Raw genomic sequence first — 27,217 nt, 5'->3', positions numbered from 1 at the left:
ATGGATACGAATAAATAATATTTAAATTATTATAGTGATTAAAAAAAAGAAATCCATTAGTTTAATTTAATTTTACCGAAATAATTATCCAAGGTTTTACGATATTCAAATCACCTATTAAGTTTAAAAATCCTCAAATCACGTGTCCCATATCCATTTTATCTCTCTCTACTATTCTTAATTAATTTACTATATTATAATAATTTATTCATGATATTATTCATCAGCACGATGAAATCCTGAATTAATTGTTATACTATAAGAATTAATTTTTTTTAATGGATAATTTATATTTAAAATATCACTACTATCAATAAAATGTGTCAAATTGATATTTTATAACATAAATATAATTTAAAAATTATACGAATAAATAGAACATATTTTTATATCTTTTTTAACTCTTTAGGTCTATCAATCAATTTTTGTCAAAATTAGTTAATTGTCATAATTAAAAAACTCAAAATGATATGGAATTATGTTCTATATGTTCGTTTAATTCTCCTTATTATATTCATGTCTTTAAACATCAATTTGATATATTATATTGAGAGTAGTGATTTTTTTAATATAAATTAATTATTTTAAAAAAATAATTGATTGTTACATTATAATGATTAATTAAAGTTACTGTTTATAGAATCGATTGCTATAACGTAATAATCGATTAAAAAGTTTGATTTGTATTAAAAAATCATTATTCCTATGTCAAATTAATAATTAAGGACATAAATATAATCAGGTAAATTAGACGAACATATAGGACCTAATTCTAAGTCATTCTGAGTTCTCTAAGTCCGTCAGCCAATTTCAATTGAAACTAGTTGATGGACCTAGAAAGTTCGGAATGGTATATATAGAACAAAATTTTATATATTTGTCTAATTCTCAAAATTATATTCATGCCCTCAAATATCAATCTAGCACACTATGTTAATAACAATGATTTTTTTAGCACAAATGTGTCTCAAAAATCTAATTTATATTAAAAAAAAAATCACCACTCTCGATATATTTTTTGGATATATATTTTTGTTAAAAAAATCACTACTATTAGATTTTGAGGGATGACTTAAGGTAAACATCTTATGGTTTTACTATTTATTTGATAAATATAGATTTACTATTTGAGTGCATGTTATATGTTTCAATAGTTTTAAACTCATTTACTAAATGTTCGCAATACAATCTATAGCATGAGAGAATTTGTGATTGGATCACAACTTATGATTATCTCTATATGTGTAATTATGAACATATTGGAATTTACCTAGTTGTCGAATAGGTGCATTCGGACATCATCAATTCTGTAAGACTAACACAGGTTATACTCCTTGGTTCGACCAAGTAGTTATTTCTCACTAGCCGAAGATATTGGAATGCCGAGAGTTAAACGTGGATGCTAATTATGGTAACTAGTTCATTGAAGTGACTTGCTGTAAGATATATGGATATGTTTATGAAATTCTTACTATAGCTCGAGTGCAAGTTTCCTTCGACTTGAGGTATATATGTCATCTTAGTCATGGAGACTTTTACTTTGATATCTTAAACAAATATTTCTTGGAGGTGTAGACCCGAAATGATTGGATATATATTGAAGTGTCCGAAGGTATTTAGATAACCCACAGTGGATTCACCACTCCTTGCGAGGAGACGTATACCCTATGACCACTCATTAAAATTATTACTCGAAGTTTTTAGTCAAAGTATCACATGTTAAGAGTATGAGACTCTTGTACACATGTATGAGTAATTATAATCGATAGAACGAGGAAGTATTATTTGGACTAGGTGTGATATAGTCAACTTAGTGGGGGCAGATATATAGATCATGTCCTGAACCAAGTGGGTATAAAACGAGTGAAAGGAACGAGACACAACTCACTATAACTGTTGAAGGATTCAGAATTAGTTCTCAGATTAACTATGATTTTTCAATTAATTGGAGATTATGATATACTACTAGGTGTCACTCATGATCATTCCTTAATTTAGTAGTTAATTATGGGCGGTCAAGATAAATCGAAAACCTATTGGGTCACACGCACTATGAGTTTCTAAAAGACGTAAAATAAGTTAGAGAATAAGATTATCAGATGAAGAGATAAATGTGTTGTTGGACAATACATGAGACATATATGGAAATATTTGTCGGAACGGATGCATGGATAAGGCACATCTCTTATGGAAGAGTTGGACCCTATTTTGTTTAGTCATGAACCAATTTAGTTTAATCATGAACCAACTTGATTTAGTTGTGAATCAAACTAAGGGTTAATGGACTAATTTTTAGTTAAGACATAATGAGTTAGATTTGGGCTTTCTAATCCAACTCATTAAAGAAGACTATATATTGATATGGTTATGAGAGAATTAATACACAATTTATTATTGGCTTGATTAGGTTTTGGAAACCAAAATCCAATATCTCTCTCTCTCTTGCCACCGACCATAACAAGAGGGTCTCCTCTTATTGCCATGAGCGACCCAAAGGAAGAAGATCTTTCGTTTACTTCTTCTTCCTCTTCTTGATCATTCTCCTTCGCTCGTGGCTAGTACCTTCTGAAGGCGAAACTTATTTTCTTAGAGTTGTCTTGAAGAACTTGGCGTGGATATGAATCGATGCGAGGTTCGATAACATTATAAAAAGTTGATGTACTTCTCATTGTAGGTTATCCGTAAAGTATATCTAAAATAATTATTATTCGATTTTATTTTATTTTATAATTTTATCTACGCATTGTATCTTACACGCGTGTAATGTGTGTGATGTGATAAATTAGTTTATTTATCGTTAAGTCTTCCGTTTTGCATGTTTACGAAACGTGTTTTTAACGCACACCGCATTGGGTATATCCCAACAACTACTCTCAATATATTATATCAAATTGATATTTTAGGAAATAAACATAATTAGAAGAACTAGACGAACATATAAGATATAGTTCCATATCATTCTGAGCTGTCTAAATCCATTAGCCAATTTTATCCGAAATCGATTGATAGACCTAGAGAGGTTTGAATGATATGGGATCAGGTCCTATGTATTTATCTAATTCACCTGATTATATTCATGTTTTCAATCATGAATTTAACATAATATATTGAGAACAGTACATTTCTAAATGTAAATTAAAATTTTTAATTGATTGCTATGATTCTAATAAAGTATTGTTCATAGGAATTAAAGTTTCATCCTAACCTCATGATTTCTAAAAACAAATAAAGAAATCAAATAGAGAAAACAATAAACCCTAAACACGATCTAGTTTCAACCTAAAGCATGACATAATACATTAAATACATAAATAATGACAATGAACTTAATTAAAGAACCATTTGTCCTTATCATGTAGTGTCATCTAAACGATCATTGTGGAAGAAGATAAAGCGAAAGCAAGAGGAAGGTCTTCTAAGGGGATTAAGATGATGGCACCAAAATTCTTTGTCAACGGGGAACGAAAATATGTCAAGAATATACCCTAAACACTCGGGGACTAATAATTTTATATAGAGGATCTGACCCGTTATCAACCCATAGATAATAATGAATTAGGTTAAAGGTTCTACAAAATTAACTCACATCTAATAACCAATAACTTTAAGTTAGATCACTTAAACAGGTTTGATTTGTATTCAATCGAATATACAAATTATATTATGCCCACCTTAAAGATATTAAATCCAACATTTATGACTATAAACACTAACTTTAATCAATTGGTATACTATAGCAATCGATTAATTTTTTTTTAAATATAATCGATTTGTATTAAAAAAAATCATTGCTTTTGATATAATATTTCAAATTGATTTTTGAGGATATGAATATAATTAAGAGAACCGGACGAATACATAAGTCATGATTCCATGACATTCTGAGCTCTTTAAGTCCATCAATCAGTTTTGATCGAAATTAGTTGATGGACCTAATGTAAGTACCTCGTAATAGTTTTAATGTGGTCAACCAAGTTAAGTTAAGTTCTATTATATTTGATGTCTTGTGTCTAAGTGTGTATGAAGTTAGGAGCACAAGAAGTTGAGCGAAAGATGCAGCGGACGAGAAGGATGGCATGGGAAATGAGCCAACGGGCTCGGTGCATCCAAGGGATGAGAAGCTACAAAAAAGTGCACAGTTGGACGAGAAGGATGTGCTCGATGTTCGAATGATGAGAAGTTGGGGAGGAAGCCTACTCGAGGAGAATGTCGAAATTAGGTTCGAGTGAGCTCAACTCCGATTAACCGGAGTATCACCTAACCAAACAAAAATCAGCTAAAAGTTTGATCTACCTCATGGAAGGAGCTTTCAATGGCTTGGTAGGCGCCTCACATGAACAGTGTCGAAGACGTCTTTTAGCCTATTTGAGGCATCTTTAATAGCCATTAGCCAAAGATAAAATTTTATCTTTGACAGATAAAACTTAGCTTATTGAAGGCGCCTTGGACTCACTTGAAGGTGCCTTCAAGCTACTGATAGAATTTTTCAAAGGCTATAAAAAGACCTCTGGAGATAGGAAATCAACAACAACTTCTATATTTATTTCCTAGTTTGTTTCTAAGCTTTCAAAGAGTGTAAGAAACTTCTCCGCCTTTAATAAAGGAAATTCTAAGGGGGTGCTTGGTTGGATGGAATGGGAGTGGGGAATAGGAAAGAGATTAAACGTTGGTGTTTGGTTTGGGGGATCAGTGGTGGGTCCCACGGATTCAATCTCCCAAATATGAGAATGGGTCATTATATCCCTCCATTCCTATTCTCCACTTCTATCAATCTGATTTTCATTCTCAGTCCCTTTCGTGAACCAAGCGCCCCTTTATTAAACTTTCAACTACCTTGGATTAACAATCATCAAGGTTGTAACCAAGTAAAATATTATAACCTTCTTACTTATTTCCTTCTTTAGTTGTTTATCTGTATGCACTTCATTTTTTGTTTAAATTAATTGTGCATCTTTGCTAAACAAAGCAAGAGATTTTTTTTTTTAAACTTTGATTACTATTGGATACAAAAGAACGCTAGAGAGGGGTGGGGATGAATAGTTGATGCGGTGATGAGGAGGGGCCCCACCCCTTGGAGGATAATTACCACGGTGATGAAGAGTGGGGGTGAATAGCTGATGTGGTGATGAGGAGGGGCCCCACCCCTCGGAGGATAATTACACGTGGAGGTCAAAGTCAAGGTGATCAATGCTTACAAGTTATTTGTCGATCAAACGAGCATGTCCCAATCGAGAAGTGAAAGACCCAATCTGATATCACCTTTGACTCGGCCATGAGTCGAGCACTTGACACTCAAATAAGAGGATGACAAAGGGAGCAGTATGCATAAACCAGGTCGAGCGGCTCTTCCGGTTGGCCTAACAGTAGACTTGACATCAGCTGAGCATGCGGACAGTGGACTTCCGGTTGAGCAGCTATCCCGCTGGGCCCAGCAATAAAACATGCGGATAGTGAAATTTCGGTCGAGTGGCTATCCCACTCGGCCCAACAACAGATAACACAAGGACGGCGGGATTTTGCCGAGCGGCTATTCCGTTTGGCCAAGCAACAGACACAGCAAGCTATCTTTTGACATCCTTTTGGGAGCTAGTGTCGTTGACAGGCGGCATGGTCAGATAGAGAATCGTACGGCGGAAACTTTCATTATCACTTCAGAGATATGCTAGGTATGTTAAGGTACAGTGTCAGGGAAACTTTACTCATGAGTCTTTTCAGAGAAAACTTGGGAGCACGTGCTCGCCTTGGAAAGTGTGCATGCACGCTATAGAAGCTCTATATAAAAGGGGGTCCAACCATCGGCGGAGGTATGCAATATTTACCGTTGTGCTACAGTCTTCTTGTTGCTCCGCTCTTTGCTTCTTCTTCTTCGTCGAAGACTGACTTGAGCGTCAGAGGGCCATCCCCGGGGCCCCCTTCCCTCGCTTGACACTAACACCACTTGTGTTGCAGGTCGGAGAGAAGTCCACTGGAGGTCAGCGGGAGCGCCATATCCCCAGCATCCATCTCATCGACTTTCGAACAAGATCAATAGGGATCGTCGAAAATTGAGAGCGAATTAAATCGAAGTACGTAGCGGGAGAAAAATAAACCAATGCTAACAAATCGAATTTTACTTGTTTGAAACCTTCAACGATTCCTACTCCAAGTCTCGCACTCGTCGAGTGCTTTTGTTGGGCAATCCACTAACAATTCATAAAAATTTTCAGAAGTTAAGTACAAGAACTGGAAATAAAAGTTGCCAACAATAATAAAATGGGAAAGTCTTGGTCGTTAGTTGTCGGAGGAGCTTCACAGCGTCGCAGGAGCCTTTTCAGAGCACCAAACAAGAGAGAAACTTGTCGTAGTTGTTGTTCTGAAGGTCTGGGCCGAAGGCCTTTAAATAGGTCCATTCCAGGCACCTGGAACCCCTCCGGGTGCTTGGATCACGTGGCTCGGCCAATCGATGCGCTCTATGTCAACTTATGGATGATTTTTCGGTTTCGGGCGCTTGGACCAAGTTTGGATGCTTGGATCACCTGGGCACCTTGGTACCCACTGGGCGAGCCTGCTCCGGGCACCCTGACCAGCTCCGGGCGCTAGGAGTCCGGGTGCTCTGAGTCCTTTTTTTCAGCATCCTTCTCCCTATAAGAAATGGTTAGTCATGGCAATAAAAATTATATCTACCCTGTAAAATAAAGTTAGCACAACATAACAGATAGGGTAGTAATTCAATCATGTATCTTTGAGATCAGAATCTAGTCAAGATCTCAACTTACGCTTCCTAAATGGACCTAAGTTAGATTGACACCTACAGTTCCCTCAACGGGAAATGCGTCTTCACTAGATCTCTGCTCTAGCTGCTTACCTTCACTTACCACTTGCAGTCACTTGACTTGCCTCTGACCTACCAGGTCTTCTCGCCAGTTGTCAAATCCGCAGACCCAACTGGACTTCGATCGATTGTCAGGTCCTGCGGACCCAACCGGACTTCTTGTCATATATCAGACCCCGCGGACCTATCCGGACTTCCCACCAACTATCAGACTCACAGACCTAGCTGGATTTCAGCTTGGTGTCAGGTCCCTCAGACAGTCAACTCCTGCACAGTTGGTAGAAAATGTTAGTCAAACATCACATGTAACTTTAACCTATTTGTCATACATCAAAATTAAATTATTAGTGCAACCTGCACCAACAATCTTCCTCTTTTTGATGTAATGACAACTCGGGTTAAAGTTAGAAAAAAATACAATAAGGGAATAAAGCATAAAATGTTTAAAGTAAGTAGATTTTTCTAACCTAACCCACTATCCTCCCCCTTTGGCATACATCAAATAATACATGCATAAAGTATAAATAACTAAGTAGCAATTTGAGCAAAAGAATTTTGCAATCTTAGTTTTTAAGCAAGCCTCAAACACATATGTCAAGTAATTTTGAAAGAAAATAAGGTTTTGAAAAACAACTACTTAAAAGAATTGCAAAGTGATGGTTTTAAATAAAAACTTAGCTTTATTTTAGGAGGAGTAAATATTTTAAAAAATTTTACAAGTAAGTTTTTAAAAGTAATAACTTTTCAAAAATATTTTTAAGTTTTTTTCAAATTAATTTCCAAAGATTTAAATTTTTCTAAGTAGGACTTTTTAAAGAACTTGGATAGTTAAGAAGTAATTTAAGGAAAAATTCTCTAAATAGGATTTTCAAAAGAAGGTTTAAAGAGACATTTATCAATATTATTTTTAAGGAAAGTTTAAAGCAAACTTTTAAAGGGTTATTTTTAAAAGCATGTTTTGAAGTAAAGCTTTCCAAAAACTTCTATAAGTTTGAAAAATTTTTAAAATAACTTTGGCAAAACAATGTTAAACAAAATTTTCTAAGTAACAATTTCAAAGTGATTTTAAAAAAACTTTTTTAAAAGTAATTGCAAAGAAAAATTTCTAATAAAGATTTTTTAGGTAAAAGATAATAAAGAAAATTTTCAAATTAAGTTTTTTAATATTTTAAGAGTAATATTCACACAGAATAATTTTTCAAAACATTCTAAAAATATTTTTGAAAGAGATTTTTTAAAACATTTGAAGTTTTTCAAAGTAATCTTGTCAATATTTTTTTTTTTAAAAAAATATGTTTAAATTGTCTAAACAATTTCTCCCCCTTAATTTGATAACATTCAAGAAAGTGATTAGTCAATTTTCAATATGTCTAACTGTTAGTTACTAACTAGCTATACAAAGGATAGAGTGTTCGCTTGGTTAGTCAAGTTAAGCAAGATTTGATCTAACTCATTGTTACTAAGAAGAATTGCTTAGCTTGATCACTATATTTTAGTATTTTATACCCAGACTTATGTTGATACACTAATATAAGCATCTAAAGTTCAGGCAAGAAGTCTACGCATCTCACGTCATTCTATGTTTATGAATACACAATCATAATAGACCTAATGTGTTTATGAGATGCTCGTTTCTTAGATCTATAGGTTCATGCTTTCAATGGGTTTGATCTAGACTAAGGCCAAAATAATTTTTCAACACTAGAAAAATGGAAAATTTATGAAAACATAAGTAAATGATTTTCCTAGAATTTGTAAATTATTAGAAAATTTTCAAAGGAAAATCCTATTCTATCGTGCACATTCCCAATTGTCTTCGCAAACTACTGAATTCAAATTTAAGTAGTGGTTTGGTGAAAATGTCAGTTAAATTTGACTTGGACTCAACATAGTTGAGTTCAATATCTCCTTTGGTGACATGATTTCTAATAAATTGATATTTTATTTCAATATGTTTGGTTCTTGAATGATGCACTGAATTTTTAGTTAAGTTAATTGAGCTGATGTTATTAATATGAATTTTTATATTCTAAGTTAAAGTCTTTTAATGTGTGCATCATCCATAACAATTGTGCTACATTATAAAAATTGATTATTCTTTTATTTTTTAGAAAATGATCAATTTTTTTTAAAAAATTACTATTCTTAATATAGTATGCCAAATTGTATTTGAAAGTATGAATATAATAAGAGAACTAGACGAACACATAGTGTGTTAAATTGATATTTGAGAGTATAAATATAATCAGGAAGACTAGATGAACATATATATAATCTTGTTTCATATTATTCTGATCTATCTAGGTTTATCTATTAATTTTGATCAAAATCAATTATTGTTTAGATATGTAATTTAGATATTTTAAAAACTTTAGATACGTGGTTGAATAATTTTTTATTTTGTTTGTTTATAGAGTATTATGTCAAATATTAAATTTATAGATTTTTTTTTTGACTTATGGTGTTACTAATTCTATGATATAGAATTAAAGAGAAATGTGATAATATATATTTTTTATATGAAAAAATATTAACATAATTTTATTTTAGATTTTATTAAAATTAATATTTTTAATAAAATAGTAAAACGTATGATAATACATGAATATGAATTTAATTTTACGGCTCTTTATCATTCATACTTTTATTTACTCAATAAATTATTTTTTTATGATAATTTACTGGCAAAACAAATAGGTCTTTTATAGTGTTCGAGTCACACTCATACCGCTCTTCCTTCCTGCCTATCCCACCGCGGGACCTCGACGATCGGAGCCGAGCCCTTCCGCCGGCGAGAACCAGCTGGTCCACCCTCGCGGGCCAGAAGAAGGGCGGACTGAGTCGGAAGTGTGTCGTCCTCTTTCGCGTGACGCCTTTCCGAGCCCGTTGAGCGAGCAGCGCTGCGAGACACTGCTTCTCTTTCTCTGTGCGCCAACGGGATAACATAAGAACTGCGTCCCTTCCTGCCAGATCCGGTGAGAAGAAGGCGCCCGTACCGTAGAGCTCATCCTTGAATATCGAATACTCGGCCTGCTATTCCTTTCGAGAGTGGCGGCGGCCTTCTCGACTGTGAACCGCAATTTCTCCTTCGCATCTCGTAGCGAAATATTAGTTCTTGTGCTGAGAAGGTAACCATCGAGGATTTTCATTATTACTAGTGCGTCCAATATCCGTGGGATTTCGTGCTTGGTTAACAGTTGTAGAGAAGGAAGGTTTTTGAAAAGAGTTCTTGGCAAGTATGATCCTCCGTTTGACGTTGGATCCTCACCCCCATGCTAGTAGCACGTCTATCAAATTAGAGGATCAACCAAGAGATAATTAGTCTATTGAAGGGACTAACCAAAAAAAGGGTATGATTGTTTGTTGTAACGTGTAGATGATAAATTTCCCCCCTCTAAATCGTCATGTACAACTTGATGGATTCACAGCCTTCTTTAATCGATTTGCAGTAGGGTGTGTGAGATGTATGTGTCAAACATGAAGTGGTGATTAGTGTTTGTACCCATTGGCATTAAAGAAGAAAGGAGAGATTTTGGCCAAACCTAAGAGATTGTGGATAAGTCATGAGCTGCATCGTTGCCCTTGTTTGTCCAAAAACCCTTGATGACATCGGTATGAGCTCAACCTTGGGTTATGGATGGTAGATGATCTAGTTGAAACTGCACTCGATGTAGGTTCTATTTACCTTTTTAGTTCATTTACTTGGTGTTGCTTTATGTGTACCTTGTATTCTTTGTGTTTATAGAATGCTTAGCTCATTTACTATGCACATTGTTTATGTAATGATGCATGCTTTGTGTTGCTCTCTTGTATCGATGATACATGCTTAGAGTTCTGATATTATATTGATGCTTATTTTATATTTTAGAGATTATTTATGTGGATGGCTACTTTGTTGGACATGCTGTGTGATATTCTTACCAAACATGTCGTAGAATACCAATTATACATGGTGCAGGATGTTAGTTAGAGTATACCGAGATTGTTTACATGTATATTGGACATATTTGACTGAGGGGCTTTTAGCTTGAGTCCTATGGACATTATTTGGGGGCATGTGTCGGTGGTTGCTAATACTTAACTGGGGATCACATGACTGTTGGCATATTATAGAGCATATGATGGTTAAGGCTGATGTCTAATTGGGAATTACATAACTTCATGTTATGGGTGTGTAACAGATAAAGTCACTGATCCTTAATTGAGGACCATGTGACTTTGTTAATGTTGTGGGCATGTGATGAATAGGGTTGCTAATGCCTAACTGGGGATCATGTTACCTTAATGGTATTTTGCCCTAAAAAGGCCCTTTAGGCTGATTGGGTTTCTTATCCATTTTCTTGTGTTGAATAAGAGTCAGGTGCATGAGCATTGAGAGATAAGTGATACTTGTTAGGGATCCTGCATATGTATTAGAGGCTGATAGATTTATTCTATTATGGAGTATTTGCATTCACCTTTCTCACTTTGCACTTGTCTATCTACGTGCTTGACTTCTTGTTAGAATCTCCTATACCAATGTCCTATATTTATACTATTGGGATTATAATTTTGCATGGCGTTTTTAGATTTCCTACAATTTTCTGCTTGTTGTTATTCTGCAGTTTGTTTTTCCATTTCTGAGAGATTGCCTATTATAGACTTTGCTAGAATTATTTATCTTTCTATGGTATTTGGAGATTTGTATTGCCATGTACCACTATGGTGCTTGTATGACAGTTATCTATGCTTGCCCATGATGCTGCATGAGGACATTTAACGCTCATGGTCTGGTGTCTCTGTGGTATGATCTAATGGCCAACACACGACATGGTCTGCTAACAGAATTGTTCACAACCAAGAAGAGCTCATTGTTTTATCCCTCATTAAAAAAATAGGGCAGCCCGGTGCACGAAGCTCCCATCATGCGAGGTCCCGGGGAAGGATCCATTGTACGCAGCCTTATCCTGCTTTTTACAAGAGGCTGTTTCCAAGATTCGAACCAGTGACATAGCAACAACTTTACCGTTGCGCCAAGACTCCCCTTCTATTTTATCCCTCATTATGGAGCAGAATTCCAGCACGTGTAGTTTAGTTTCCAAAGGATATGGGAGCATGCCTTCTTTGTCTGTGAAGCTCCATGAGCATGCCCTTTGTGTAGTAGACATATCTTAATTTTGTTTGCCTGCTTACACTATTTCCCCTATATATGTTTTTTTTTGAGATACTAGGAATACATAATATTCTTGAACATATAGACTGAGACTTGATCATTATGTTCTGAAAACATTTTGAGCTATGAAATTTACTAGACATTGTTTGTATGGTTCTTCTCATTCTGGTCCATTGACCATTTGACCCATCAGTTTGACCAGCAATCCAACATGGAGAGTGCTTTACACAGGAGATTGGATTCCCTTGTTCGCCATCTCGTCCCTCCTCAATCTGCCTCTCAAGATCTTACTAAGGTATGCAAATCATCTTAAAAACTTGTTCTTAATTTTCCTCTAATGAATTTGGTCTGTGTTTCTCTGTTTGGTGTATGTTCTTTTCTTCATTCAGAATCCACTCAATATCACTGCATCAGGATCAGACTCTGTCAGTGCTTCTCCTGTCTTAATTGGTGGCATGGTTTTAGACATCCACGCCAAACCTTATAATGATCTTGCTCCTCGAACCACTAACCCTGGAGAGGTATTTTCCATTTAGATCCAGATTTGATGCTTGTGCTAATTGTTTGGCGCATGCTTGTTGGTATATATTTGATATTTATGCTAGAAAGCTTCTGGTTTTGTTAGGTTTGACTGTTTAATGGTGGATGCTCACAGCATGTTGCTTTGCTTTGATCGTAGTAAGTTTTGACTTCATTGGTCACATTGTAATTTGCCTTCGAATCAACTCCACTGCAGTAGATCTTTGCATCTGTTCCAACCCCATGATTATAGAGCAGCTTGAGCACTATTAGGTTTAAGTTAAATCACAAATCTACATTTTGATTTGATGAATGCATTTGTTAATAGAAGAATGTCATGGGTGTGCAATCATGAAGAATGATTTGGGACAATATGTAGCTGGGAATATATCTTTGACATGGAAAGTTGTAGAGGAAACTCTGCCCGTCACGAATTAGTCATGGTCCGTCCCAAGCCTGAATAAAGGAGGAGGGTTGCGTTAGGTTGTCAGCCAGCATTAAAACTATAACAAATATTCAATGAATGGATGGGGTATGATTTTTTGCCGACCCTACCTAGTGGGATAAGACTTGGTGATTGTTGTTGTTGTTTATGGAAAGTTGCAGATTTGCTGAGCTCAGGATTTGATTTTGTTGCGACTCATTCATGCTTCAACAGGTTTTTGTGCAAGGATTGATTTACTCATAGTTGAGGGATTTATTTAATAATTTGTGTCTTAACATGTTGCATAGTTATCTGTCAAAGTCTTAGATACTGGCTGCCTACTCCAGATCTTGTACCGACATGCTGCCACAGCTAAAACACTAAGCTGCATAAGATAAATAGTGTACTTAAGTTCTTCTTTTGTTATACCTAACAAGAATTTGCTGTTCAATTGATTGTGGTTCATTATTCTTATCCAAGTTGAAAAAAATGCTTGGTTCTTCGGTTCTTCCTAATTTGTAGAAAGCCTATGCAGGTTCAGTATGCGAGTGGAGGAGTGGCAAGGAATATTGCTGAATGTATGTGTAAACTTGGAGCTAGACCTTTCATGATCAGTGTTGTTGGGCTTGACATGGCAGGTGAACGAATTTATTGTATTTTCAAATTTTTCAGGATCCTTTTATTTACAATACTTTTGTTTATGTCCAATTAAAGGAGAGATGCTGCTCAGGTACTGGAAATCAGCTGGACTCTCTACAGAAGGTACCTAATGCATTTTTAGTTCCAATTTTCAGATCCAAATAGTGTATAGTCCTTTTTTGAAATTCCTCATATGGTTTCATTTTTCTTTGTGAGTTCACACAAAACTAAATTAGTTTGCGACATCAATATAGTCAAATTCTTCATTTCCTTCCTATTCTCAATTCTGGCTGCATTAAATACATCTTGCAATTCATATATTCAATTTTGATGCATTTATAGTTTGAAATGAATTTTCATAGCGCAGAACTTATTTTCAATCTGAATTTGGTCGATGTTTTTTATAATAATTTTTTGTATTAAAGTTATTTTTATCTATTATTAATATTTTCTTTTGTTTATGATTTATTTTGTCATGCCATGAGTGAGCTCTTCTTAGCCACACAATTCTATGGACACACTCTTGTTTCGGCTATTGGACCAGGCTGTGGAGACGCTCGCCCATGGTCGCAACATGTCTTAATACAATACTTCATAGATGATTGTCACACACGCACAATAATAAGTAACACAATGTGTAAAATAGTGAAACTCTATTGAAGTTTACGACAAGACATCTCTAATAAATATAAAGTACAAAATAACAAATGTGTAGCAAACCAATGAAAAGATAAAAGCGTCATGTAGCATCCCAATAGTAGCGCTGTCTTAGATCAATCATAGCAGCAGTTCACCTAACAGTTAGCCACAGTCTAACCTGGGAATTACAACAAGGTAATGATTGTGAACAACACTTATAGGATAGTCTCCCACTAGAGAACGAAGAATAAAAAAGAATAAAAAACGATAATAAATAGAGAAAGGTGAATGCAATGCATCACCTCTCACCTAAGTTTCTTATCTATCTTTATATAAGTTAAAACTCCCCATCGTGAATCTTTCTATTCACTTACATGAACAAACAAACACATGCTCAAGGAATAAAGTTGGGTGGATTATCCAAATCAACTCAACAACCATCTCAGTGTGAAGCCAAGATTCTATGATCTCTTGATAAAGCTTCACAACTTTAATAGTTGTAATGAGTAATGACCATGGGACCCACAGTAATCTTTGGTTAGATAGCCATCAAAGATCTATAACATCTCCAAGACATGGTCCTAGATAAGCCATTAGCAAATATTATAACCTTCACACATCCCGCTACCCCTGGGCCCTTGGCCACGTGATCCTAGTGTGAGGCATAGGTAACCCTGACCATCACATACCTGGTAATATTCTTGAAATCACATGATACCCAGTTAAACATTGATGACTTGAACTGTCATACACTATAATCAGGCAAGAAGCCCCTTAGGTAAGTCAAAGATGCATCACATACTCCTTACACCCCAACCAATGAGGCCGGATCCTCTGGATCACTTTTTGTAGTTCAGAGGATGGTTCCTTTGCATGTATTGGTGGGGATGAATGATCCCCACTTATTTTACTAGTGGGGGTCATCCATCCCACCAATGCATGCAAAGGGACCATCCTCTGGACCGTCCAGAGGATCTCCTCTGCCAACCAATTGATTTGACCATGAATGACAACTCTTAGGCTTAGGCTACAACAATAATTAACCCTGGTGATACAACATTGGTACACTTTCATTTTGACTTTGGTCACAAAGCAACAATTTTACCGTTGCGCCAATGCTCCTCTTTTTTTGACTTAGATAAAATAATAAATAGTTCCATATAAAAGATAACTTGTTGTGTCTAAAGAATGTCCACATATCTCCACAATAACATGATATTGTCCACTTTGGGTTTAGGTCCTCATGATTTTGCTCGTAGGCTCTCCTAAAAGACCTTATGCCAATGGAGATATCTAAATTCTTTTCGATCCTTCAATTGGTATCAGAGTGAGGTTGCTCTTCACCGGACTAACCGCCGGAAGAAGTACAAGACAGAGCCATGATCTAAGATCGAACCATGTGGGTGAAACCTTAAACAAAGTAGGGGAGGTCCTAAGCAGGTTAAGGTGACCCGATGCTCGAGGGGAGGCCCTGAGCAGGTCAAGAGTGACCCGATACTTGAGAGGGATTCTGTGGTCCTTTGTTTGCGGGGGAGATTGTTGGGTTTGCAAGGTTGCAAATATAGTCCCACATTGAAAACACATAGGAAAGATCATTGGTATCAGAGCCAAGTTCAATAAAATTGTCAAGCCCCGAGGGTATACTTGTCCTCCAAATTGGATGGTACCCCCTAGTGACAATATAGGAAATACAATATCGAACCAATTCAAGCCAACATAAAAATACCGATGTAATATAACAACACCAAGTCACAAATGACAATATGTGTATGTATGCATGTACATAAGAAACACTCAAAAATCCAGAACAGAAAGAACTATAACTATAAGCAACGGAAACAATAAAACGAAGCAACTCAACATAAATTCAACTCGAGCGAGATTGGCAGCCAGGACCTCTAAGCAACACAACACCTCCTCTATCTGCTAACCTGAAAGTCAAGGGAAAAGCAAAGGGTAGCGAGTACAACCACTCAGTGGGTAGAAGAAGATAGTGCATGACTAATATACTAATAGGAGATCAAAGGATGCAGTCTCAGATCAAAATATTTACTAACCAACGTAGGTGTTCCAACATAATCACCAGCTAACTAAAAGTATAATAAATAACACAACACTTCACTAACCTGTTCAACCAAGTATAACCAACAAAATCGAGAGTGCATACAGTACATCCAAACTTGCACAAACAAATACATGACCGACATATAGCAAGTATATAACAAATATTGACTGCGGGAGAACGCTCTACCACGGATGGTCCCATGGGGAGTCATGGTAAATGACTAGTCTCTGTCCGTAGGAGAACGCTCTACCACGGATGGTCCCGTGGGCGGATAGGGTAAATAACTTGTCACTGTCTACGGGAGAACGCTCTACCACGGATGGTCTCATGGGCAGACAGGGTATATACTAATGGTCACTAACGACTCAACCACACATGGAAGATAGGATATACTAACGGTCATTGACGACTCTCTCAATCACGAATGAGAGACAATAGTCGACAAGATATACAACTAAGGGTTTGAAATACTATACCATAGTATAATCCTACTAATGTATAGGCATGAGTCTATATAACAAGTAAAGGTCTACTAGGATACTCAGTACCCTATATTACGATATAATCCTACTAGTATATAGGTAGAAAATAGACAATCACGTCCCCAAGTTATTAGTCACTTAGCATTAATATCTCAACTAATTCCATGGAATATTCTCAGATATAATAAACAACGGAATCAAGATCAAATAATCCTAGGGACTGATTCAAAGGGGAAAGCCTAGTGGAATACACTACCCTTCTGCTAGGGAGTGATTTCCAACAGTATAGGTTATCTGCTAAAATATATTTATCTGCTAAAATTTGGTATTTTCCAACAGTATTTTCAAAAAAATTCATAAAACCTATTTCCTGATAAATTATCTGCTAAAATATATTTATTTTCCTTAATAACATTTAATTATGTCACCTTTTAATTATTTTATCTTTATCTACATTTTTGGTATATTACATTTTCCCCCACTAATAAAAATTTGGTCTTCAAATTTACTACTCAAATGGTTTACTACTACGATATTCTCATCTAAGGGTAACAACTAAGTACTGATCCAAGTGTCCCTTGGTGGGTATGCCAATGAGTGAAACATCTAACCATGACCACTTAACAAGCAACATTCTCGTAAAGTCTTCAATAAAGTTATACCAAGCAATGAAAGCTACATAGTAGCATAAAGATAATCAAGTAGATTTTGAGATAAAACTCTATCTGACCATCAAACTTTAGATAGTGACTACAGGTCTGTCATTTGGTCTTAGCATCACCTTTGCCAAAAGTGTTCTAGATTTATGTTCATAAGGAATATCCCTAGAATACCAATGTATTCTTGCACCTAAAATACATAAGGTGGCGCTTGCACCAAGTGGAGAAAATGTACTATCAAATACAATAATTCTAGATCAATATGAGAAGTCAAACAAGCACTTCAGAACCATTCAATCCAATTCTGATAGTAGAAAATACCTGCCTCTATGATTTCTCTATGTAATGGAGAAGGACTCACTTAAAGTTTCCATTAATCTGAATCTTCCTAATAGTTCGATATACTGACTAATCCGTACGATGTTACAAATAAACATGTGCTTGAAATTCAAATCTTGCCTACTAGGTCTGAGGAATTCACAGATACAATAAATAAAGGTAGATTCTTTTATTTATGTAGATTGTGGCATCAAATTGGGAAGAGTCGATCCAAAGAATGATAAGCTATTTGGAAAGAAGAGTTATCCGATGTAAGAGCTAGCATAAGTCAATGCTCAACTGAATCAACATGAGAAAGAAAATGTACCCATTCTGCTACCCAATGCTAACTACACAAAAGGATTCTTCTATCCATCCTCTTACTCATGGTTGCCTCATCAGCATATCATGTTGAAACCAATCTTACGACACAAGTGGCTAATAGAAACCTAAATGATCTTCTCTAACGTGTTGCAGACAACATGCTGTATTATGTTATCAATGGTTCTTACGATTCTTCTCTAATATCTAGGAGACAGCACATCGGTTCACACCAGCACTAGAACCTTCAACACCTCTTGCACTATTAATTGATTAAAATATTCCCATGGTATAGAGCAAGTTATCAAGAGTTTCCATCTCATTTGCATCAAAATATATCAAGTTCAAACTCATGCGCTGAGAGTTTCAATCAAATTCATGTGTTGTGAGGTCAAAGTCAAACTAGTCTACTACCCCACCACACGTGGAGTAGGAGTGTGACCCACAGAAGAGGAAACCACACATAAAGCAGCGTTAATAATAAATATTGGTTCCTTTTCTAATGACCCCAGCTTTTGAGACAAATAGTTAGCCAATCAACATAACTAGGCATGAAATAAGGTTGTCACAAGAACTGGAAAGTTGCCAAAGTGCTACAAGGATACAGGTCTGAGGCTCTCTTCTATAAGTTGGTTAATGTCCTCGAAACACAATCCTAGTTGAAAAGTATCTCTAAATTTGTCTAGGTTTGTTGGTTGATTTGTCAGGTAATGAAATTTAGAGTTTTCATATACCGCACCCCTTATGCCGCACATCCCGTGAGCACCTCAAAAAATTTTTCATTTTTTTTTTTGCGCTTAATATTATAACCCAACTCCTAAACCCTAAAGACAAAATTTGATTGACATAACCGAGAGTTTAAAAAAAAATAAACAAAAAATAAAAAAAAATTGAGGTGCTCACGGGGTGTGTGGCACAAGGGTTCTCATAACTACTCTAATTTCATCACAAACAATACCCAAACATATCATTAAAATAATTTTGTGCTACACAGCTACTTTAAACTCTTATTTTGTAGATACGAATTTCCAAGATGTTCCTGTTTGAATCCTTATATCCTATTCAATCATGTCTTTCAATGTAAAATATGATATTGAAGAAGCTGATAACACGATGACTCAAGGTGTATTTCAGGAGATTGTTTGCATGCTTACTCATAATTATTCCATTGTTTTCCTCATCTCACCATTACCAATTCATGAATGCCATGACACTGGTATATAAGCATATGCAAGCACATTAATGGTGTGTGCAATAGGCTAAATATTTGATAAGACTATTTTAAACATCTAGATGGCAATTTCTTTCATGCGGGTCCAGAAATCATGCTTAATAATAATAATAAAATTAGGTTTATTTGTCTGTGATAACCTGTTGTTTCATGCTTCATGATAATTGGATATAAATAAAATTTAAATATGAAAGTATAACTTCCTAAATGCCACACTGATTTATTGGTACATTAGTAAAGAACATATAACTTCCTAAATGCCACACTGATCTATCACTACATTAGTAAAGAACATTTTGTTGCCTTCACATACGTGGTTATTGAATTTTATTGTTAATGATTTTGTACTTACAATTTACTTGTATAGGTATCCTGCAGGAAAAGAGTATTGCAACTCCGGTTGTTACAAATATATTTGATTCCTATGGAGAACTAGCAGCGGGTGTTGCAAGTGTGGATGCAGTGGTAAGATAAGCTTGTCACCAATGATCCTGTGTGACACTGCTAAGAATGTTTAGCATACTGATCTGTATATCTAATTCCACATCTAATTGCATCTTTCAGGAAAAGTTCCTGACTCCATATTTCGTGCAGCAATTTCAGAGCTATATATGCTCTGCACCGGTGTTGCTTCTTGATGCAAATTTACATCCACAATCACTTGAATTTGCTTGCCGAAGTATGTATATCATGTCAGATTCTTTTTGCCAATTTTTGATGCAGTGAAGTATTTCACATAGGAAATGAATTGTTTGATGCCCGATAATATTTTTAGACATACTCATGGGAAGGGGTGGCAGTGCTGCTTGTGGAAGGTGACAAATTCCCAAGGAGAGGGAAGACTGCCATTGCTCATTGGTGACTCTGTTTGCGCACCTTGGTTGGAAGTGAGTTGCTGACATTAGGAAACGAGAAAGAAGAGGAGCGGGGGTTGGGTATGGGTTAGAGTGAGTAGAGAAAAGGGGAATAAATATGCTAAGGGAACTCACAATCCAGCTAAACACAACAAAACGTGATTGAATCAAGCCAACTCACACTAAGATTTTGTTCAGTCTTCAACTAGCCAAAAGGAGTTCAAATCAGGCCTGATTTGAACCTGCATGATCCTAATCACCTGCCAACCTAATGAACTCTAAGCAATCTTAATTAAACCTCAATTGAACTCTTAAAAGCCAAAATGTTGGATTGCTTCAGCTTATTCAGTGGCTAAGATTAAAAATTAATTTTTGATTTACAAGTTAAATAGAATAGAAATATGATATACGACAAAACAAACACAAACAATGGATTGGAGTCACTGGACACAAACAAAAGCGAAACAATAAGTGATGACCCTGAGTTCACTTCATTTTCGCCCTGCCTTGATGATGGGCACCTAGCTTGAGGAGCTACACTACATACCAAATGAAAGTCTTTCTAACAACTTTAAAAGGGAAGGGAATCCTTGATTTGATCAACGAGCTATGTGGGAAATATGAGATCTAGGCAAAATGCTACATGTTTTCCCCTTTCCCTTGAACAATAGAGAAGAACTGCCTTTCTATCTTAGATTAGATAGGTTCACCTCTCAATAGATCTGAATGATTGATTTGATTTTATATGAGAATTTGCTATCTCATAGCACCACCAAAACACTGATTCTATGATGAATGAGTGGAAAGACCTTTTATAGAAGTTCCTTGTTTGATCGATTCACCCAAAGTGTTCATGCTGCTAGACAACAAAAGGGTGCTATTACAACACAACTACACAAGAACATGGCCAAACATAGAGTATGCTTACTTACCAACTCTATCTTAAATCTGCTTCTCTTGTTCATTTTAAAGGTCTTAGAGGCATTCAACTTTGAAGATGCCTTGAATACGATTGTTGTTCTCCTTAGTTTTTTGGAAACTACCTCTTCTAAGAGCAACCTTTCTCTTTATCATTTGAGGCCAATGAATGTGGGTTTGATGGCTAGAAAGAAATGTGGCAGCTTTTTGGATCTTGCCAGGCTAAGAGTTGAAGGATCATCTTATTTCCACGTCAGGTTTGACTTTCCTGAAGGGAAGTGCCAAAACAACGAGTTATGAATGTTGGGACCGAAAAGTAGCTAGAGGGGGGGGTGAATAGCTCTTCGCGTGCTCGTCGTCGGTGTTGCTCGTTTCTTCAAAGATGCGCAGTGGAAAATACAGAAACAAATCACACAACGCTAACAAGGTTGGTTTACTTGGTATCCACCTCACAAGAGGTGACTAGTCCAAGGATCCACACCTACACACACACCCTTCACTAATAAAACTCTCCTTTATGGTAACTACCAAGGGCGGAGAAGCCCTACAAGACTCAATACAAGAAGAAAGGGAAAGGTAATGAAATACAAGCTTACAAGCTTACAATGAGAGCAAAAACCCTAACCCTAGTTTCTTCTTCTTGCTTTGATCCGCCTCTTGACTTGGAAGAACCTCCAAGAGCCTTCAAGAACTGGCGATCTCGAGCTTGAGAAGAGCTGTGGAGAAGCTGGTGAAGATCTGAATTGAATCGGTGAAGAGATGCCGAAGGAAATGAACGCCTGCGGCTTAAATCGACGCTAACGGTCGAATCCCGATCGATTGGAATGCTCCCAATCGATCGGGGAGGCTTTGGATCGATCCACGGATCGATCCAGAGCGCCTCTGTGATCTGGAAAAACGCCTGGATCGATCCACGGATCTATCCAGCGCTTATCGCGCGAAGCAGCAGCGTCCCAATCGATCCACTGATTGATTGGGACCTCTGGATCGATCCACCGATCGATCCAGAGGGGTTCTGTTCGCGGGGACTCACCGGATCGATCGGCCGATCGATCCAGATCTTCTGGATCGATCCACTGATCGATCCAGATCTGCTGGATCGATCCATGGATCAATCCAAACCTGCTGGATCAATTGGCTGATCAATCCAGATCTTGGTTTTTGCTCAAAATCAAGTCCAAAGCCCCCTAAACCAACATCTAGTCAACCATGACTTGTTGGTACATAAGACCTAGCATCCGGTCACCTTTGATCAGCTAGGACTCTCTCACCAAGTGTCTGGTCAATCCCTTTGATCCACTTGGACTTTTCTCTTCTTGCCAAGTATCCGGTCACTCCCTAAGACCTACTTGGACTTTTCTTCCTCGTGCCAAGTATTCGGTCAATCCCTTTGACCTACTTGGACTCTCACCAGCATCTGGATTTCTCTTGCCTAGCTTCACTCACCAGGACTTTCCCAATTGCCTAGCTTCACTCACTAAGTCTTTCACCTGGCTTCACTCACCAGGATTTTTCTCCTGCCTAGCTTCACTCACTAGGACTTCCCAATTGCCTAGCTTCACTCACTAGGTCTTTCACCAGGCTTCACTCACCAGGATTTTTCTCCTGCCTAGCTTCACTCACTAGGTCTTTCACCAGGCTTCACTCACCAGGATTTTTCTCCTGCCTAGCTTCACTCACTAGGTCTTTCACCTGGCTTCACTCACCAGGATTTTTCTCCTGCCTAGCTTCACTCACTAGGTCTTTCACCTGGCTTCACTCACCAGGATTTTTCTCCTGCCTAGCTTCACTCACTAGGACTTCCCAATTGCCTAGCTTCACTCACTAGGTCTTTCACCTGGCTTTACTCACCAGGATTTTCCTCCTGCCTAACATCCCAGTTAGGACTTCCCAGTCAAGTATTCGGTCATCCTTGACCTACTTGACTCTTCTTCAATCAACCTTGCATTGTCAAACATCGAAACCCAAACCAAGACTCAAGCTTAGTCAACCAGGTCAACCTTGACCTGAGGGATGTTGCACCAACAATGAAAGCTCTTTTTTAGGGGTCTACCTTCTTTATACAACTATTACCTAAAGTATCTTCTAGGGGCATTCCAAGTCTTAGTCTTATCCTAGAATTATAATCAATACTTTTGAATGAAAAAAGAAACACTCTAGGAAACAACCTGTGCACCCACCCTTTCTCCCCAATCTTTAATGGAAAAATGCAGCTCTTATTCATGACTACCTTTGTGAATCAATGGAGAAATTTTGCAGCAAAAGCAAGAAAATCTGATGCAGTCAAGATTGTTATTGATAACTTGCTTGGGCCCATGAAGGAAGCGGGCTAGGCGATTTCCTCACATTACCTCCACTGTTTGAATGAGCTGCCCGGATATAAAGAAAAGAGAGTTCTGCCACTTTCCTTAGGAACAGTGAACGTGGGAGAGAAAGCAAGCCAAAGAAGATCCTAAGGACCCTGTAGACAACTTGAGGTTATCATTATTTTAGATCAAATGTTTGCTGAAAATGTACAATAGAATTCACAGATACAACAGAATGTTCAGAATTAGTAAGCCAGCTAAGGAACGGCGCTCCCCAACCTACTCAACAGGCTTCTTACCGACTTGTGAAACATCTGTGGTAGGAATTTTGAAATGGAAGGGTATACTGAGAAAAATGTCGAAGTTCCAGTAAAAGAAGTAACTCATGGGTGCATTTTGATAAATTGCCCAAACTTTATGATGTCAGCTAGGCATACTTTAGCATTAGTAAAGAAGTATAGACCAGTGTGTCAGGTAGTCAAGAAATAATAGTTAATTGGAAACAGAAAAGTGAAGGTAAGTGAATTGGATGGAAAAGTAGAATGAAAGAATTACTTTTTCTTTCATCTTATTTACTTGGATGATAAGAGAGTTCAGAAGGTTGGATAAGTGGAAGTTATTTTTTGGTTACTTTGGAGGGACAGTCAAGGAAAGAATGAATGCATTTTAATGGAGTTTGATCAGTACAAAGAAAAGTGAAAAAGTAAAATAGTTTTTCCAATTTTCGCCTAGTCTTTTAGAAGATAAATTTCAAGGGGAAGAAGAAACACCAATCCTTCTTTCCTGTCTCCAAGTTCTTTTAGTTTTCTTCTGTTCAGATTTTATCACTTGTAGTGACGGTTGTTGATGCGAGACTACTAACTAAGACATTTGGAATTTTGTATATTTTGTGACAGTTAGGGCAATTTATAAATTATAATAGAAAATGAGGAGGAACTATTAAAGATGGTTTTAATTCTAATCTCTAATTACACCTTGGTGTTTAATTAGAGTTAGTGGTGTTAGAACTTGCCAGAAAATGCCAATGAAAAAGTTTATTGGAAATGGGAGGAAAAAAAAGATAGATTCAGAGATGACCTTTAGTTCTGACTTTTTTCTTTTTCATTAAAATTATTTCGTGGGTATATGTATTTTTTTTACTATATCCATTCAAGATTAACCTGCAATTACAAAGAATCACAATAACTGCCATGCAAATCGTATAGTTTCAAGTATATTATGGAAATATACTCTCCAAGTTCATGTGCAATTGTTTGGTAGGGTTCTATTAAAAATATAGTTTCTGAGCTTGCTTAGGATTTGATTTTCAAAATTGAATTAGGTCCATAGCAGTTTGCAGATAATAAATTTTAATGTGATATAAAGAAATCAAAATATCAAATTGATGAAAGAGTATTAATAGAAAGAGTTTGTCTGATGGAGAGAAATTTTAGAAATTAAAGGTTTTATAAATGCAACTGAAACTGATTATGCAAAATGTAATTTATCAATGAGAAAAAAAAGGGAAGGGGAGCAACGGTAAAATTGTTGTGTCACAAAGGTCATGGGTTCAAATTCTGGAAATAGCCTCTTGCAAAAAGGCAGGATAAGGCTGCGTATAATGAATCCTTCCCTAGGACCCCGTATAGCGGGAGATTTGTGCACCGGGTTGTTTTTTTTTTTTTAATGAGAAAAAAAAGGGATAGTTAGGTTGGGATCAATTAGAAATATTTCTGATTTCCCTTAATGTGATATTGATTAAAATATCATTAAAAGTAAAAAAGAGTGAGTGTTTTAAAATTAAATGAAGCTTTCTTGTGTACTTGGCATGTGCTCCTTAGTTTAAAAGGAAAAAAAAACATACTATGGCACAACTAACAATTTTTTATAAATCAAGTGCTCAGAAAGCAAAGAGCAAAAAAAATTAATTTTTAATAGTTTTGAGTATTACTAGAAATAACTTCACTGATTAGACAAAAATATTTGTACCTGGCATTGATTTGTTGGGTATCAGTTTATTGTTGTTTATAGAGATAGTTTGTTGTTCTATTTTATCATATTAAGTCTCATTTTAAAGGTGGTTTGAGATTTTGGATTCTAGGCTGCCTTCTGACCACCTTGTTTTTATACTTAATAGAATGTTTGCAACACTAGTTTTACAACAACCATCTAATTGCATAATTGTTTTTTTAGGTACTTCCTATCCACCCGTTCTGATTAGTTTATTTTTGACTTGTCTCTATTTCTTACAATTTGAGTCATTAAAATATGGACTAAGATTAATTTTATACTTTTTAAATAATGGGAAGTGGAATCCATCTTCTTGTAGTTATCATTTGTAAATTCACAAAATATATGGACTATATGCTATATTCAGTAAATGGATTTAATCATTTAAGCCTCTTTCAGTGTATATATTACCATCTAGTGCATAATCTATCTTTTCTTGCTTCTTGCAGTAGCAGCTGGATCTGGCATACCAGTGTGGTTTGAGCCGGTGTCAGTTAAAAAATCTACAAGAATCTCAAGCATTGTGAATTATGTGAGTAGTATAATCAAGTCAACATTTTCTTTCTATGATGAGATTTATTCAAGTATGCCTGCTGATTCTATTCATCTTTACCCTCGCAGATAACTTATGCTTCTCCTAATGAAATTGAGCTTATTGCAATGGCAAATTCTTTACTGCCTGAAAAAGAATTCAAATTTCAATTGGATCACAATGGAAGCAAAATGCACTCGGTGGAATCCTTATTTCAAATGCTGAAGCCTGCAATTTCTTTTGTGCTTTGCAAAGGCATCAAATGTCTTGTTGTAACGCTTGGTCAAGCTGGCGTTTTCCTTTGTTTTAGAGACTGGCTGCAATGTAAAATCCAAGACCTGAAGAGCAGCAAGTTGGCCAGCCTTAGCAGTATGCCGCATGCGATTGTTGATGAAGGCCAGCTGGGAGTGGAATTTCAGGCCTACCATTTCCCCGCACTCAACTCATCTGTAGTGAACCCCACTGGAGCAGGTGACTGCTTGGTTGCTGGAGTCATTGCATCAATCTGCTCTGGTTTGGATCTAATGCGAAGTGTAGCCATTGGTATCGCCGTCGCGAAAGCCGCAGTCGAGAGCAAAATAAACGTCCCGGCTGAATTTAATATGAAAGATCTGGCAGGTTTACTTCCAAAGACTTGAAATAGTTCTGCATACAAGTGACTAACAATTTGTTATTGTTTCCCATTTTGCAGGTGGAGCTGAGTCTATTCTATCTGGTGTAAAACATCTACTAGTTTGAATAAAAATTCTCAATTTACAGAAGTTGAATTGGCGGATCATTGTGCTACTGCCCTTCATCGTGCGCAAGCTCAGATGAGGTTCTTTGCCCTTTTCTTTGGAATATTGTTGAAATTCTTCGGCGAGAATGTATGAATGTATGAACTTCTTCGTGCGCAATCTCAGACGAGGTTTTACAGAAGTTGTATGTTCTCAATTTTTTAGTTCTACTTCATTCAACTGTCTCAGCTGAATGTAGAATGTATTTAAATTACAAACTCTGAATATGCCATTTATAGAGTTGAGATTTGATAAACTGTTAGAAATTATCATTCTTCCAATATAAACTGCAGTATGTTTTTTAATACGTGCCAAATTAGCACGCTTAATATCCTCTATTCGTTAAGTAGACTTTTTTTCCCCCTAAAAAATGCTTCAATAAATATGAGTATTTGAGAGAAGGGCTCAAAAGCCTGAAACTTATAAAATGTGTAAGACTCATTAAGGTTTATGTTTACAAGGTACTTTATCAATTTAGATTTTGAAGATATTACTCTTATAAGATAATAATTAATTATGAACCAAAAAATTATAAAACATATTGTATAAGAAGGTTGAAATCCAAAACATGACTTGGTAAAA

General features: G+C 36.3%; 1 protein-coding gene across 8 annotated transcripts; it reads left to right on the top strand.

The window, feature by feature from the left end:
* The first annotated feature begins 9,521 nt into the window (after positions 1 to 9,521).
* Positions 9,522 to 26,940, top strand: LOC122008933 (pseudouridine kinase-like). Of its 8 annotated transcripts, none has more exons than XM_042564852.1 (11): positions 9,522 to 10,161; positions 10,261 to 10,423; positions 12,157 to 12,258; positions 12,353 to 12,484; positions 13,442 to 13,544; positions 13,621 to 13,668; positions 19,628 to 19,725; positions 19,825 to 19,939; positions 25,777 to 25,859; positions 25,949 to 26,477; positions 26,551 to 26,940. In XM_042564852.1, the coding sequence occupies exons 2-11, from the start codon at positions 10,415 to 10,417 to the stop codon at positions 26,595 to 26,597; spliced, it is 1,266 nt and encodes a 421-aa protein (XP_042420786.1). In that variant the 5' UTR covers positions 9,522 to 10,161; positions 10,261 to 10,414; the 3' UTR covers positions 26,598 to 26,940. The 8 variants fall into 8 exon arrangements, with proteins under 8 accessions (XP_042420786.1, XP_042420784.1, XP_042420785.1 ...); XM_042564850.1 differs by having other exon boundaries at positions 10,261 to 10,481; positions 25,780 to 25,859; XM_042564851.1 differs by having other exon boundaries at positions 10,261 to 10,481; positions 25,949 to 26,473.
* Positions 26,941 to 27,217: the final 277 nt, after the last annotated feature.

Source organism: Zingiber officinale, chromosome 8A (genome assembly GCF_018446385.1).
Source record: "Zingiber officinale cultivar Zhangliang chromosome 8A, Zo_v1.1, whole genome shotgun sequence".
In the NCBI taxonomy this organism is placed as follows: domain Eukaryota; kingdom Viridiplantae; phylum Streptophyta; class Magnoliopsida; order Zingiberales; family Zingiberaceae; genus Zingiber; species Zingiber officinale.
The sequence above is the reverse complement of the archived record's forward strand: the minus strand, read 5'-3'. Positions and strand labels throughout refer to the sequence as shown.

Coding starts and splice junctions, on each gene's coding strand:
- LOC122008933 (XM_042564848.1), top strand. CDS start 10,449: ATGGTAGATGATCTAGTTGAAACTGCACTCGAT. Junction 12,259..12,352: donor CCTCTCAAGATCTTACTAAG/GTATGCAAATCA, acceptor TTCTTCATTCAG/AATCCACTCAATATCACTGC. Junction 12,485..13,441: donor GAACCACTAACCCTGGAGAG/GTATTTTCCATT, acceptor AAGCCTATGCAG/GTTCAGTATGCGAGTGGAGG.